Here is a 14,455-nt window from a genome sequence, read left to right as displayed (position 1 = left end):
TTTTGGGCCACCGCCGTGGCGGGCCTTCTTCGCCCCCCATCCCCCTGCACCCAGTTCTCACCATCACCCCATCTCCGCGGTGGACGCTTGGCTGCGGTCGTTTGCTGGAGGGAAGTGCTTCCTCCGTCCGCGCGCAGATTTACCGCCACTTCCTCCCGAGGCTGTCCGTCGGCCGCTGCTTGTGCTGCGTGGCCGATGAGCGGCGGTCGAACGGACGTCGTAGAAAGTCGAGCCGAAGAATTACTTTCTAGTGTTTATTCATGGATCGTACTTGCCTGGGCAAACGGAGGTGAACCAGCAGCCCCCGGCCCCTCACACTCGGAATTGCCGAACTGAACCCAAGTCGGCGGCAGGGGAAGGGGGACGATTCGCCAGGCGGCGGACCCAACCAGTGTGAGATCATGGACAGGCCAGTGAAACACAGGAGTATTGAGTATTTCCTGAAGATATTCCTCCAGCCGTGCATGTGTGAGATTATTAATTCTGTGTTTCTGACACAAGCCGGCTACCTTTCGTGTACATGCGTCCATCGTTTTAAATTATTGCACTGTAAGATATGTATAATATATATGTGTGTCCACACTATAAGTAACCAATTAATGAAACATTTAACATTTTACTTCAAATAAGTTTGTGCTTATTTTTCCTTTATTTTGTTGTGCCACTTTTCAGCTTTAAGAAAACAAAAAAAAGATAAGGGACATTCCAGCACTAGTCTGGAGTGATTTCTGAAGCTATTATTTATTTTGAATGTTGTTTTCAAATTATTTTCAAACCAGCGCTAATATATTGTGCAGGTATCATATTAAGGCTTGATCTCTTACGCCATTTGCCTATCATATCTGTTATTTTAAAGCTATTCAAATAAATCTATTACCTTATGCATAACTCCATTATATTTTGTGTTTCGTCGCTAATTTGGCCTACATATATTTAGTAATTGATATTTAATAGCGATGAAATACACGTAAGTTTTCATAATAATTCTCGTGCGCTTGAAATTTAACAGCTCACTCACTCTGGTAAAACAATTTTTTTTTTCAATATAAATACAAAACCATTTTGAAAAAAAAAATTACGGGAGGAACCCTTGATTGAAAAACACATGATTTTTTTGCGTCATAGACTGAACATCAAACTCTTGTATATTTTATTTCCGTTAGTATTTTTAATCACGAAGAACTGGAACCCAATCAGAGCGAATCAATGTGATGGGCAGCCTGCACAGTAATAGGTAAACCGGCGGAGATTAACTTCACACGAGAAAAAAACTATAATATTGCAGTTTTTCTCGTTTAGCACTGCATCCAGCGATTATGACCAGTACATTCACTACGTTGAAAGTCTCCACGTTTTGAGGAGTGTTTAGCCCAGTCATAGTGCGCACTCTCCATGTGATACAGTTACCCTAGAATTCGGCCCCCGCCCATTTCTAATTATTACAATTTTTAACAAATTGCCTTATAGTGTGTGTGCTGAAGGCATGATGAGGCCGTGGAAAATTTTTATCTTAGAAGAAGAGTATTTGAGAAAATCTGTATTAACATTGCAGGGTTAAATTTTTAAGATGTGATATGGATTATGCGTTGTTCTCCTAGTAGTAACCAGAAACAAGTAATGCAATTTAATTTGTTTTACCTATAACGTTGCTGTGTTGCATTTTAATTTGATGTTCCCATGAACACTTGTGAAATGTTATTTTTTTTTTTATATTTTGATATATTTCAGTGATTATTTTGTTTGTGTAGTTTATAGTGTATTAGCAATGGACACTCGCTGAAACGTGACACCGCCTGATGACTTACTGTTTTTAATGGAATCTCTTAGTCACGTCTCACTTTTAATTTTGCGGTTCGTCTACGTCTAGGCCCGCGTGGTACTCTTACTCTTATTGAGTGGTTGGAAGTGTGGTACATGGTGATTTTAAATTCCGGTCAGTCAACTGTTTCACCTGTTGTAATTCTGAACGATATAAGTTGTGGATGGTCGTCGTATAAAGCACGGTTGCAAAATGACGTGTGTGGAGTTTGGATACAAAAAAAATTCCAAATTAATAATTATTACTTCTAAAAGTATTTTTAATTATACTTAGTTGATGACGTTCTAATTTGTTTACATTACAGACGTAATGAAGGCGTTGATTTAGGGAGATTATTGCTAAGGTCGTGCATTGAGAAAGTCATCTCCGGCGTACCGGGAGCAGTGTCCGCGGCTAGGCTAGGATAGTCCCCCCCCCCTGGCCCGGGATGGCCGCAGCGCCCCCGCGGGGGGAGAACAGGGATGTGACCCGAGTGACGTGTAGTGTTCTCGCCGCACGCAGGCCCGAGCGGCGCCTACAGCCCGGACGCGGCCTCCATGGGCTACATGATGGACGGCCAGGCGCAGATGATGCACCGGCCGCCGGGCGACCCCGGCTTCCACAACGAGTACCACTACCCGCAGTACTACGGCCACCTGTAGTGCAGGTGAGCGCGCCGACTGCACCGTGAACAACCGACGATGCCACTTGTTACAACTGCAAGGCAGAGCTTCGTCAAATATTGGCAAAAGGTTACGAAACTCCGCCTTGCAATTTTACCAGTGCTAAAGTAAGCAACTGAATTTCCAAACACTATACTTAAATAATGCAAAAAAAAAATTACAGTGTACCGTATCACTTGATAATTTCTTTTTACATTCGCCATTGCTGGTTACAATGCATGTCATATGAAACCTAATTTTAAACGGAATTTATTAAGTTGACTTTTTTTTTTAATTTTTACATCGGCTAATTTTGACTTTTTGTATCTGTGTTCGCATATTCATCCCTTTTTGTCGTCATTAAAGTTTCTAATGAAATACAGTTCAACCAGCAATGGCGCCTGTACTAAAAAAAAAATCTTAATTCAGTCGTCCCGATTGCAAGAATAATTAAAAGACCACAATACTACAGTAGCTTTTTAAGAGCGCAGTTAGCAAGATGTCATCAGCCGCACAACTTGTACCTGTACATGTATCCTTAATTTGTCTTCTTTTCATAAATAATGTTTTTTTCACGAAAATGTGTGAACTTTTTATTTAATTTGATTTAACGTCGTTTTCTTTCAATGCGTGATAGCTTATCATGTATAAAGTTGATGCGTGTGATAAAAAAGAAAATTGTAAATTTTCATACATATTAGTCTGCATCTTTTAAAAGTTTTTTTTCTGTAAACTTCACTTTAAGTGTGTAAGGCGGAAATGCAAGATGTTGAAAGTTGGTCGATGATTGTGTTGTGTTTGTTCCGTCTTACGTAATTTATAAACGGTTATTACAAAAGTCGTTATTCATCGTCTTGTGTCTTGCGTAGTTTGTAAACCTGGGCTACATTGGCGATAGCAAGCAAACAGAAGGTAAATAGCACTATTGCACACGCACAGCACATAACGATAAGTCGATACATTCGCTCGCAGCATAATAGCTCGTAACGTTGCAACAGTTTTTTATCTGATTTACTACTGTGTAAATTTCCCGTTTTAACCGTTTGAATTTTGTTAACTATTATAATAAAATGCCTTTTCTTTTAATGAACTGCAAAAATTTAATTTCGCCATTTTGTTTCAAACTATTAGAAATTATTAACTTCAATCAATTACCTCAAAATACATACCATATTCAAAACGGTTTCGCTTTTTAATTTTGAAAAGCGCATAACAAAACAGTAAGTTGCCATTGGCTTAGAATCTAGAGAAAAAATAGAATTTCAACAACTTTCTGCTACTTTCTGTAGAACCGTGCGCGTGCTGTTGTGTTGTGCGTGTGTTATTTTCCAACGTAGCAGCTGCCATAGGTTTTGTGTACGTTCAACTTCCGTGCGTGCGTGGTGTGGGCTTGCTGTTGTAGATGTAGCTCGGCTTTTACCCTGTTTATGTGTACACTAGCAAATCAAACCAGAAAGCTTACAAATTAGAATATGGAAATAAATAATTATTATTTTTAAGGCTCGGTATTACACATTTTTTCAAATTTTATTATCATTTATTATTCTGTCGCAAAATATTTCCAACATATATTTTCTAAGTACGATATAGTGGTTGTGAAGTTAGTGCAAGCGATAATGATACGAAACTCGCAATGCTGCCAACCATCTTTTAAAATTTAAATGTATTGCTCATATTAATTTATATTGTATGTCTTGTCTTGCAGCATACCGAATTTTATATTCATTTATTTGTAAAGACAACCAGGTTTTTTTAGTTAAATAAATTTGTAGTCAGAATTTTACCTGAAGAACTTCCGAGCTTCCTGAGCCTTCTGTTTTTGGCACAATACACGACCGTATTTTTTTCCGTTGCATGCATAATTTATGTTTTTTTTTTCATCTATCAAACCTCATGATCCCTCACTGTTCTTTTCCTTTACATTTTGTGGTTGGATATGTTACTAAACAACAACTATGAACACGAGTAAGACCCCGGAGGGAAGATTTGACTATTAAAACTTGCTCTCGTGCAGTCAATCTATCAAACTGAATACGTCATTTCACAATAATTTTGTTTTAGTCATGTAAACAGTTTCATCGCTTGTGAAATTTTATTTACCAAGTAAACTGGTTTATATTTTTTCATGGTTCTGTGATATAAAGTAATAAGTTTCACTTAAATAAACCACTATTCCAAAGTGTTCCTTTTTTTTATCTGTGGATTGAAATGATACTATTTTAAGCTTACTTTATTTACAGATAGACCCTCTCTCTCAAACATATGGAGCTGTGTTCTTTGAGAGAGTGCTAGTTACAGAGTGCGTAGTCTGTTAAGAGAGGAGCTCCTAACACCGGCCCAAAATGCAACTCTCTTTTTCCTCCAGCTCTAGGCAGTTTTTGTCGGGACGAATTGCTCTGCGAAGTGCCTGAAGGTTTTCGTGGTTCCTCTGTTCCAGTTCCTGGCTGTGTGTGGCTGTCGGCGCATTCAGTCCGTTGTCGGTAAGTTCGTGTTCCGTGCGACGGTGGAAGATCGTGTTTCTGGAACGGTTGTTCTTCAGTCTTTGTTACCACCAATCATTTTTATATTTCGTAAGGAACGGCCCTTTCCTCCCGAGAATTGAAACCGGTATACGAAGAGACGGAGCGCTACACGGGTCCGCGACACCGACTCTGAAAATGTATACTACTACTATTATTTTATTTTGATGTGATAACAGTGTAAAATAAGTAATTATGGTGCTGGCACAAAAGAACCACAAGAAAGTGCAGGATTACCCGTTTTCGATGGACTGAAAAAGAAAAAAAAACACTTTTAAAAACCTGACACGATCAAAAATAAATATTACTTCTGCAGTGTTTGTGTGTGATACAATGGAATAAGGACGAGAGTTCAAGTAATTACGCTCTTGAAGTTCTTGGCGAAGAATGCAGACGAGAGAAAAGACTTAATCTTAACGACGTTAAGGCATGTACAAACAGCCATCGTAAGAATGAATTTTGTCTTGTAAAACATATTTCTTAAAATAAATAAAAAATAAAAAAACATTTTTCTTCAAAATTGTACAAGATCGTGATGAGCATGTCCACCAAACTCCAGACTTGTTCCTGGGAGAAAGGAAACATTTCGGTGGCGGGAACTCTCAGTTCGGTGGCCATCGTCGTGGTCTTCAAACTCAGGCAAAGAGCACGGGGCAGAAGGAAATGGCGTTAGGGTGTTTCTAACACTATTTTTAACATGTTTGTGTTTCAGTCATCGTAAAAGATCTCTCCAAAGTGTCAGACTGCACTAATTCTTGGCAACTTGTTTCATTTGTGTTATAATGGACAAACATCGCGTAGAAAAATATTATAGGTATAATATTATACATAATGTATATTAATCTTTAAATAGACTAAAAGTTAATGTTTCCCCTCCACAACGTTTGCTCTTCTATTCAAAGAACTTCCCTACGTCCCCTTCGAGTCGAAGAAGAGATGAAATAGAAGAGAGACAACATCAAAATATTTGGGGCGTGTGTGTGTGTGTGATTCTTTGTGCAGTTGTTTTGTTTGTTTTTTGTTTTTTATTTCCCAGTTGAAAACTAAAGAAAAGATCGCGGCGAGTCTATGTTTGTTATAGAGATAAACTGGGAAAGTATTATTATATTATGAAATGATGTATGTAAAACAATACATGGTAGAGTAGACAGTTCTTCCCACCCCATCCTTCCTTTCCTCCTTCTAGCAGTTCCTCAGTCCCTCTTCAAACTTCGTATTTACCAGTGTTGTTACTACTACTTTTGAAACAAGTTAAAGCATTGCTCCTGTGGTCCCTTAATAATTCCTCCTTATTCTGGCAACAAATTTCCTAGACCATCCTCTTTAGGAAAATGTGTATGAAACAGTTTGTTTTTGTAGAAATAAATCACAAATTTTTTTAAAGAAAGGTTGTGCTGTTGTGAAAGAGGTTCTTAATTGTTATAGAACTGTTGTGATTATTATTATTTTATCTTGACTCCACCAGTGCGTATTCCATTCAAATAGTAACTGTGATTTGGACTGTAGGAAATTATATACGTAAAATGGCATGAAAAGTCAGGAAATTGCTGACCTATCATGCTCAGAACTAAATCCTTATATTTTAAACCAGAAGGTGCATTATCTTTTTTAACTACTGATTGAGTGTATCGTTTTGTGTCAACGCCAAAATAATAATCTTAATCGCAACATTTTCAATCATTAAAATAATTTTTTCCGGTGTGTCTTTGATTATGTGTTTTTTGCAATGTATATCAAACTAAACAAAACATGGGTAATACATCACATTGATATTATTTATAATTTTTTCGCCAAATACGTACCATCCAGAACAAGCCTTGTTAATAAAAGTATTATGTTACATTTTGGAAGTTGGGGCATATCATTATTTAGTACTGGCAAACTTATTAATTATGTAAGTTTGTGGAGACACATATATTTCAGTTTTTATGAAACCTTATATATGTCCTTATTTTACACCCACTTACAGTAAGAAACTTTTTAACATCTTGGTATTAAATAAGTTTTGTAAAAAAAATGGCAGCTAACAGAAAATATTTTACTCTCGATATGGATGGTGCCGATGAAACTTATTTTTCTTTTGTTCATTAAACTATTCTGTTTAAGTTCAATTCAGTTTTACTTCCATATCAAGTGATATTTGGCAAAGGTATATTTTGTCTCTTTGTGTTTCATATTGAAAGGGCAAATGTGGCTGTGCAAACTGTTTTTCCAACAATATGTATTTTGTGAAGCTGGCAAAATTATTTAATTATTTACATGTCATATTATTTAAGTGTTTTCTTGGATCCAGTAAATTTTGTAATATAATATATGTGAAATGCATAATGTGTATTTACAAATCTAACAATTGGCCCACTTAAAAAAATTTGTACTAGATCATGTTATTTATTCAACACAAATTTTGGCTGTTGTAGGAATACATAGTTCTGGCACTGGTAGTAAATAAAATGTAAGCAAGTTGTCTTCCAGTTTTATATGTGGCATATGTTGTACGATTTAAATGTATGGACTGTTTTTATTATTCCAACAAATATGCATGTTTTTCTACTTAATTTAACATCTGTGTTTAAATTAAAATATATGGCACATGTGTGAAGTAATGTTTTACTTAAGGTAAAAAAAAAATAATGAAAAAATTGCAGCATTTTGCTGGAAATAATCAAATTTTTTAACATTTGTTATTGTAATTGTATCCATGTCCCAAGTTATTTAAATTTCTCACGCTTTAAAAAAGTTAAATTCAACAATATAAGAGACAAAATATACAGTCAAATAATTGTGCAGTAAGTATATCAATGAATATATTTTATATCTTGTGTATATTATTTTGTATTCTTTTACATTATTGTACTTCTTTAAATACCTTGTTGTCAAAATGAATTACAATGCACTTAACAGACATTTTTATGATTCAGGTGCACAGCCCCATAAAGTCTTTGCTTTTGCCCACTGCCTCCATGTGTGATATTAATAATCGCCTTATCAGATGTATACGATGTTTCATGATGTTTCATGACGTTGGGATGTCTACTAATTTTTCTCTTTTTCTTCTACTCTGCTTAATAGTGACAATGAAATATTTTGTGACAACTTTGAAGAGTGTAAGACGTGATAATTTGTATAAAAAACAGGGCGATAAGGAAGCAAACATACAAATATACCTCCACGATCAAAATAACCATGTAACAGAATTATAATGCTGGTAAGAAGTCATGTCATCTGTACACTTTGTTTTACATGTGAGCATTAAATGCTACATATTGTGTAAATGATTTTACTTTTGTGTTATTACATACAAACCTTAACCTCTTCCCGTACACCAAAAATTACCTAAGACATAAAGTGTAAAGAATAATTTTAAAATTAAGATAATTAGTGAATTGCATGGAAAAACATCCCTAATTAAATATATATCTTTTTAGGCAGTGAGCTTACAAGATGTTTATTTTATATTCAACCAATGGCCAGTTTATCAGCTCTTTCAAGTACTGTTTATATTTTACTTATACAATTTAAACAAACATTACTAATACCAGGAGACTGTTATTACATTTTCTTTTTAGGGTTAAATCATTCTTTAGCTGACATGGTTGTAAAATCATTGATAGTAGTTAACATTGAGGTTGATTATAATTTTTCAGTAAAACAATAACACTTTCAACCTTATTTAAAATGCTTTTTGAACATACGCCATTGCTGGTATACACTGTATGACATCGAGAAACCTCAAAATGGTCAAAGAGATGATTACTCAAGCACAAAGGAAACAAGTGAAAATCAGCTGATTTCCAAAGTTAAATGTATAGACCGCGCAGAGAATTCCGTAAAAGGAATTAGTCAGGAAAGTATCACAGCACAGACGAATACTAATACACGAGAAAATTTCAACCAGAACATTAAATAAAGCCAAATAACAATATGGGAAAGCCAGCGTTGAAACTAAATATATGTTCTGGAGAACACAACCATGACACCATAGACGAATACAATAAACGATAGGTTTCGCTATGACATTCAGTATAAACCAGTGTTTATCTACTACTCTTCTGCACTGCGTTGTTTCCTCGCCCAGTTGAAGTGTTTATCTACCACTAAGACAATGGCACCAAGGCAGTGCTACAAAGAAAACAAGCCGCAGTTCTTTGGCTAGTTATGAAACTTGACCACCATTTGAGATACGGCAGCGCATCTCGACATTTCCTAGATAAAATCCACATAAATGTTGTAATGTTCTAAAGATTAGAGGTTTAGGAAGCAAGAGGGTGGGATTGCTGATTTGGGTGCCTTCTTGTATATGTTTTACAATCACGTTTTCCCTCATGTTAGTGGTCTGCTATTTTAAATTTCGATCCCTTTATGTTCTATCATTGCACTCGAATGTCAACCACTTTTTATTCACCGAAGTTATGTATTACTTATAGTGTTATCCCTTGCAAAGACACTTATCCTGTATTAAGGTCCTGACTAAAATCTTGCAAATGAAGTCAACGATGATGGTATATGATGTTCTCAGATTACATATAAAACAAAAGTGATGCGCTTGAATATTTTCTGGACATCATCAACACACACGCTATCTCCTAGCGATCGGAACGTAATTTAAAGATTGCGACACATTTCTTGTAAACTACGCCTCCCAATTTCACAAATAAAACTTATTTGTTCGCTTCTTTAGTGCAATCGTTTCTGTTCCTGAAAAAAACAAATGTATATTTTCGCACTTAAGCAATGCTGAAAATAGCTGACCCATATGTTGGATTTTGATAACCACAAAATATTTTTCAGAAAGTATAGATACTTAAAATATATTATTACGTTTCAAGATAGTTATTTATTAAGGTGTAACCAAGCTAATGCTTCAAAGAATTATTTTCATGTTGCTTAAAAAATTGTACCAATCATGTTTTTATTGGATCTAAAGTATGAACATGCTACTAAGAACTGGCATCGGCGTGAAGGCATATATTCCTCGAGAAACATAATTAATCTCATCAATCTCTCTAACAAAATAATGGTAAGTGATGTCGGTGGAAGTAGCGTGAACTAGTGAGCTATCAAGACTTCAAGTCCTAATGATTGGACAATTTCATTCGGATAGGTTACTTATGAGATAATGTGGCGGTCACTTAAATGTAGTTTCTCAGACGATTGTACAACACTGTCAGAACAGCATCTGCAATACCCAGACCATCATTTACTACTATAATGATATCTTAAGAAAAAACACAATTCCATGCTGCAGTGTAAGTCGCAGAAGACATCTTGATCAAGCTTCAGCAGGGATTTGTCCGCAGTTACTGTCTTGATACCATTTCAACACCCAAATCGACAGAAGGTAAAACTCAATACCATCTTAAATCTTTTTCGCAAATGTGATTGGGTAAAGAATCTCGCAACGTGAAAGAATGCACAGAGCGTGGTCAGGAACTAAAATATTATTTATTATATTTTTTCATAAATGCACTGAAAATATACAGTAATGCACTGCAGTTTAAAACTACAGCACCGACAAATTTTGGCAAGTTAAAGAATAAAATATATATCGTCCTCTAAAAAATGTTCTGAGAAAGGATACTATTTTTACGAATTTTTTTAGTTAAATGATGGTAAAAAACTATAATTTATTGCTCAAAATTGTGCAATTTATTATAACGAGGTAAAGTTTGTAAGTTTGGATGTAGGGGGTAATTTCTGAAACTCATTATTCTATTCTGACAATTCTGTCACTAATATGAAGCTACATTATCCCCGAGTGCTTTTTATTGTGATAAAATGTGTTATCAGTAATAAATCACAATATTGTAATTGAAGTCAGAAAGAAACTAGTCGTCTGGTTGATTTATTGGCGTGCGCTGCCTAAACGTTTTGAAATAAAGAAATAAAATGAATAGCAAAAATATGGAACTTTATTATCTTTACAAATAAGTCCTCGTTACCATTTGTCTAACTTTAATATTCCAGCAAAGAAATACTGTTTTTATGTTAAAAGTCGAATAAATATTACAAGATGAGGTTTTCAAGCAGTATCTATGAACATCTCTATGAATAGTTTAATCAGTATGGAGTTTTGGGTGAGCACATCTATGACGTAGTCATTGTTTTAATTTGAAAACTAATTTAGGTTACGTACTAACTTTTATCCTATTGAAGTTGTGTTTAAAGTTTTCTGTATAGTGTTGTCAGGTTTTGTGTAAATTTATAGTTACTGTAACTGTATAATAACGACAGCATGCCTAAAATAAAGTCGCAACACTCACGAATAACGAGAGCAGCAAGGTTACGCCGAACGGAAGAGTCTTCTGAAACTACGCAGCGTCTCGCGAGTCACAGAAATTACATTTCGCAAGCTTGCGTTAGGAGACCAGCACTGTACATGGGCCCATGGGCAAATTGTTGCTGGACGCATCATTGATTAAATGGGATGAATGTACAATGGGCCATAGAGCCCATGTTGAAACTGTTGACCGAACGTTAAAGGACCTCAGAAATTTTGATGCCGTCATATGTGGAGTTATTTTTGTGTTTACTGATGATTTTTGGCAGACACGTTACAAAAGCTACACGTGCAGACATCATTAAAGCTTGTTTGAAATCATCTCGCTTTTGGAGTTCCATTCAAAGACTGAATTTCTGAACAAACATGAGAGCCCATCTCAGCATAAACGCGGATAATGATTTCCCACCACTACTCAACCTCAGAGAATGGGCATTTTCTTCTCCTAACTTGAACCCTAACGGTGCTGAAATCGTACTAAATGAGACACTAGGTAAAATTGTTCACAGTCTTGCAGCATCTTATAGAAGCAGTATATCCTACCTTGAAAAACTACTCGATAGAGATTTTCATTGGCTGTGTTCAAGGGCAATAGTGAGGGATGACACTGTCAATGAAGTCACAATCTAATTCTACAAAACGTTCCCGGCCAAATCAAAAACTACAAGTCGGTTGACACAGTTTGCAATTTCGAGGATGTAGGCCTAGTCCGCTATCCACGAGAATTTTTAAATTCACTGAATCCTTCTGGCCCGCCACCAAACTACTATTATTAAAAATTGACACACCTATCATGCTGTTAAGAAATTTAAGCCCACCTCCTATGTGTAATGGCACAAGGCTACTAATAAAAGACTTAAAATACAACTTAATTGTGGCAACCCTCCTCACCAGACAGCAGCCTGCCAGTTGGCGCACATCCCGGGGAGTCCAATGATTCCCACGGACTTGCCGATACGTTGCAAACGGCTCAAGTTTCCCGTAAAAACTTCATTTGCACTGACCATTAATACGTATCAATTACAAACTTTTTTTTTTGTTGGCATTGATTTACGAAAAGGGTGTTTCTCCCATGGGCAACTGTATGTTGGTTTATTACGAGTTGGAACTCCAGAAAACCAATATACTATTTTGCTACCAGAAAATGATACGACGGCTAACATTGTGTACAGAGAAGCTCTAAAAAAAAATTAGTTACTTTGTAATAAAAATAAACATAACATTACTTAATAGACCTTTTGTTGTGGAATGTTATAGGGGGATATGTAGAGCTAATATAATTCAAATTTAACACGGGTTACATCGTGAGGCTCTGCTAGTACATAATATTCACGGACCTTTTATTCGCGCGCGCGTGTGTGTTGCATGTGCGCTTGATATTGTTTTTATATTTTAGATCACTCTGAACCAATAATCCCAGCTACGTCAGTGATTACATGATATTATGGAAGTATTTACCTTGCCAATTACGTTATTTTAAAATTCGTTGTGTCTTTTTTGAATTGAAAATATTAATTTACCTTCATTTGAAGACTGTGACTGTTGAACTAATCTCAGAATAATGTACAGATTATTTACCATTTCACATCGTAGTAATGTATGGAGTGAATCCGGTAGAGGAAATGTTACCATACACATTTTAATGGGATAACAGTAACAGTTGTAGCTTAAAATCCAAAAAGTAACTTCTTAATTTTAAAAAAAAAATTACAAAATATTCGTACTAAGTCAACATGGCCTATTACATTTTGGTATGTCGTCAAAAAAAAGTATTATTTATATTTCTCTGAGGAGATAAATGTAGTCGTCGATTCGCGACAGTGGGCTGAAGATGCGAACCAGCGTGTGCCCTAAGCCTTACTCTCCAGCCAACGAACCATTCGCCAGGACGAAGAGAGACTTGTTTGAATGCGCGCGCCCCCGGGGAGTGGAAACTCCGCAGGCGGGCGACCTTGAACTCGGCGAATTTTCGAAGGCCATGTGGACCATCCCCCCCCCCCCCCCTACAAAACAAACAACTTGCCACGCGCCGACTGTAGTACCAGCGACCACATAACTGTGAAGGACCTGAAACTCAACGTTGTTTTTCTGTACCCACAAGCAATAGCAGACCACTACACTTTGTCATCCATGAATCTACAAATGATGTAACATTAAATTACTTGTTGATAGAATGTATCGAGAGAAAAAAAAATATTGTCAACGCTTTTCAAGTTTCAAAGAATGTACTTGTTAGCTATTATTATAACGTAGAACTGTGGATTCGTGCAGGTTGCGCGATGATCGATTCAATTTCAGCAAGCTGAAAGTCATCCTCAGCTTATAAAACAAAACGAAACCAACGACAGTCCTCAGTTACCATAGAAGCGAACCGGTGGTAACGCATTGAAGTGGAAAGACCCCAAACTTAACAAACAATAATATTAAAATATAATTTCACAGTTTTTACTGACATTCGTCATTTAATTCATTTATTTGTTGAAGCTTTCTATGAATATAGGTACAAAAGAACTAATCAATTCACCATCAGTAGCGGACTCAAGGAAGGAGGAATAGTTAGTAACATCTTCCCCCCCCCCCTCCAGAGATAGTGTAAACAGTGCGAGATCTCGGTTAAGGTAGTATGCAAGGTGAGCTGTAACAACACTTGTAATCACAAACCACGAACACAGTGGTGCATGTTCAGAGCGATAATTATTTCCCAAAACTACTTTTTATCTAAGTTTTTAGAATTTAAAAAAAATATAGATTTTTTTTTTTATTTCCTTTCGAAATAAATTTCCGTGCCCGCCACTGTGCGTCGCCGTGTGAGAAGCCAGCGCAGATGCAGGCTGCTCGGTCGCCCGGACCAGCTGCTGCAGTCGGACAGCCCTGCAGAGCGAGCCCGCGGAGTCGCGGGCATCGTGTCCGCCTTAGGGCCCGCGGAGGGGGCCGGGGGGGGGGGGGGACTGCCGCTCACTCAAGTTTCATTAGCGGCAGCGAAAAATAAGTTAAGGTTGCTGATGGAATGAATTTGAGTTTGAGTACTCATGCCGGCTGGCGGTTGTGGCTCGAACCCGCGCCAAGCTGATAGTAATTTATAAACAATACCGGGGGGAATATAAATGAACAATGTGTGTATAGAGCTTTCAACATCGTGACAAGTATCACCTTCGCTTCACGTTTCAACATCAAGGATGCATACTGAAAAATAAAACGG

General features: G+C 36.7%; 1 protein-coding gene across 9 annotated transcripts in view; it reads left to right on the top strand.

Annotated features, from left to right (window-relative positions):
* LOC134530695 (homeobox protein homothorax) overlaps window positions 1-8,254 on the top strand; it is a 689,928-nt gene extending 681,674 nt beyond the window's left edge. For 7 of the 9 annotated variants that reach the window (XM_063365782.1, XM_063365781.1, XM_063365777.1 and 4 more), the window contains 2 exons: window positions 2,303-2,465; window positions 4,898-8,254. In XM_063365782.1, coding sequence (XP_063221852.1) covers window positions 2,303-2,460 — 158 coding nt within the window. In that variant the 3' untranslated portion in view covers window positions 2,461-2,465; window positions 4,898-8,254. The remainder of the gene's footprint in view (window positions 1-2,302; window positions 2,466-4,897) is intronic. The other 2 variants (XM_063365778.1, XM_063365776.1) reach the window with 1 other exon arrangement.
* Window positions 8,255-14,455: the final 6,201 nt, after the last annotated feature.

This window comes from Bacillus rossius, chromosome 3 (genome assembly GCF_032445375.1).
Source record: "Bacillus rossius redtenbacheri isolate Brsri chromosome 3, Brsri_v3, whole genome shotgun sequence".
Lineage (NCBI taxonomy): Eukaryota > Metazoa > Arthropoda > Insecta > Phasmatodea > Bacillidae > Bacillus > Bacillus rossius.
This window is presented reverse-complemented; position numbering and strand designations above follow the sequence as displayed.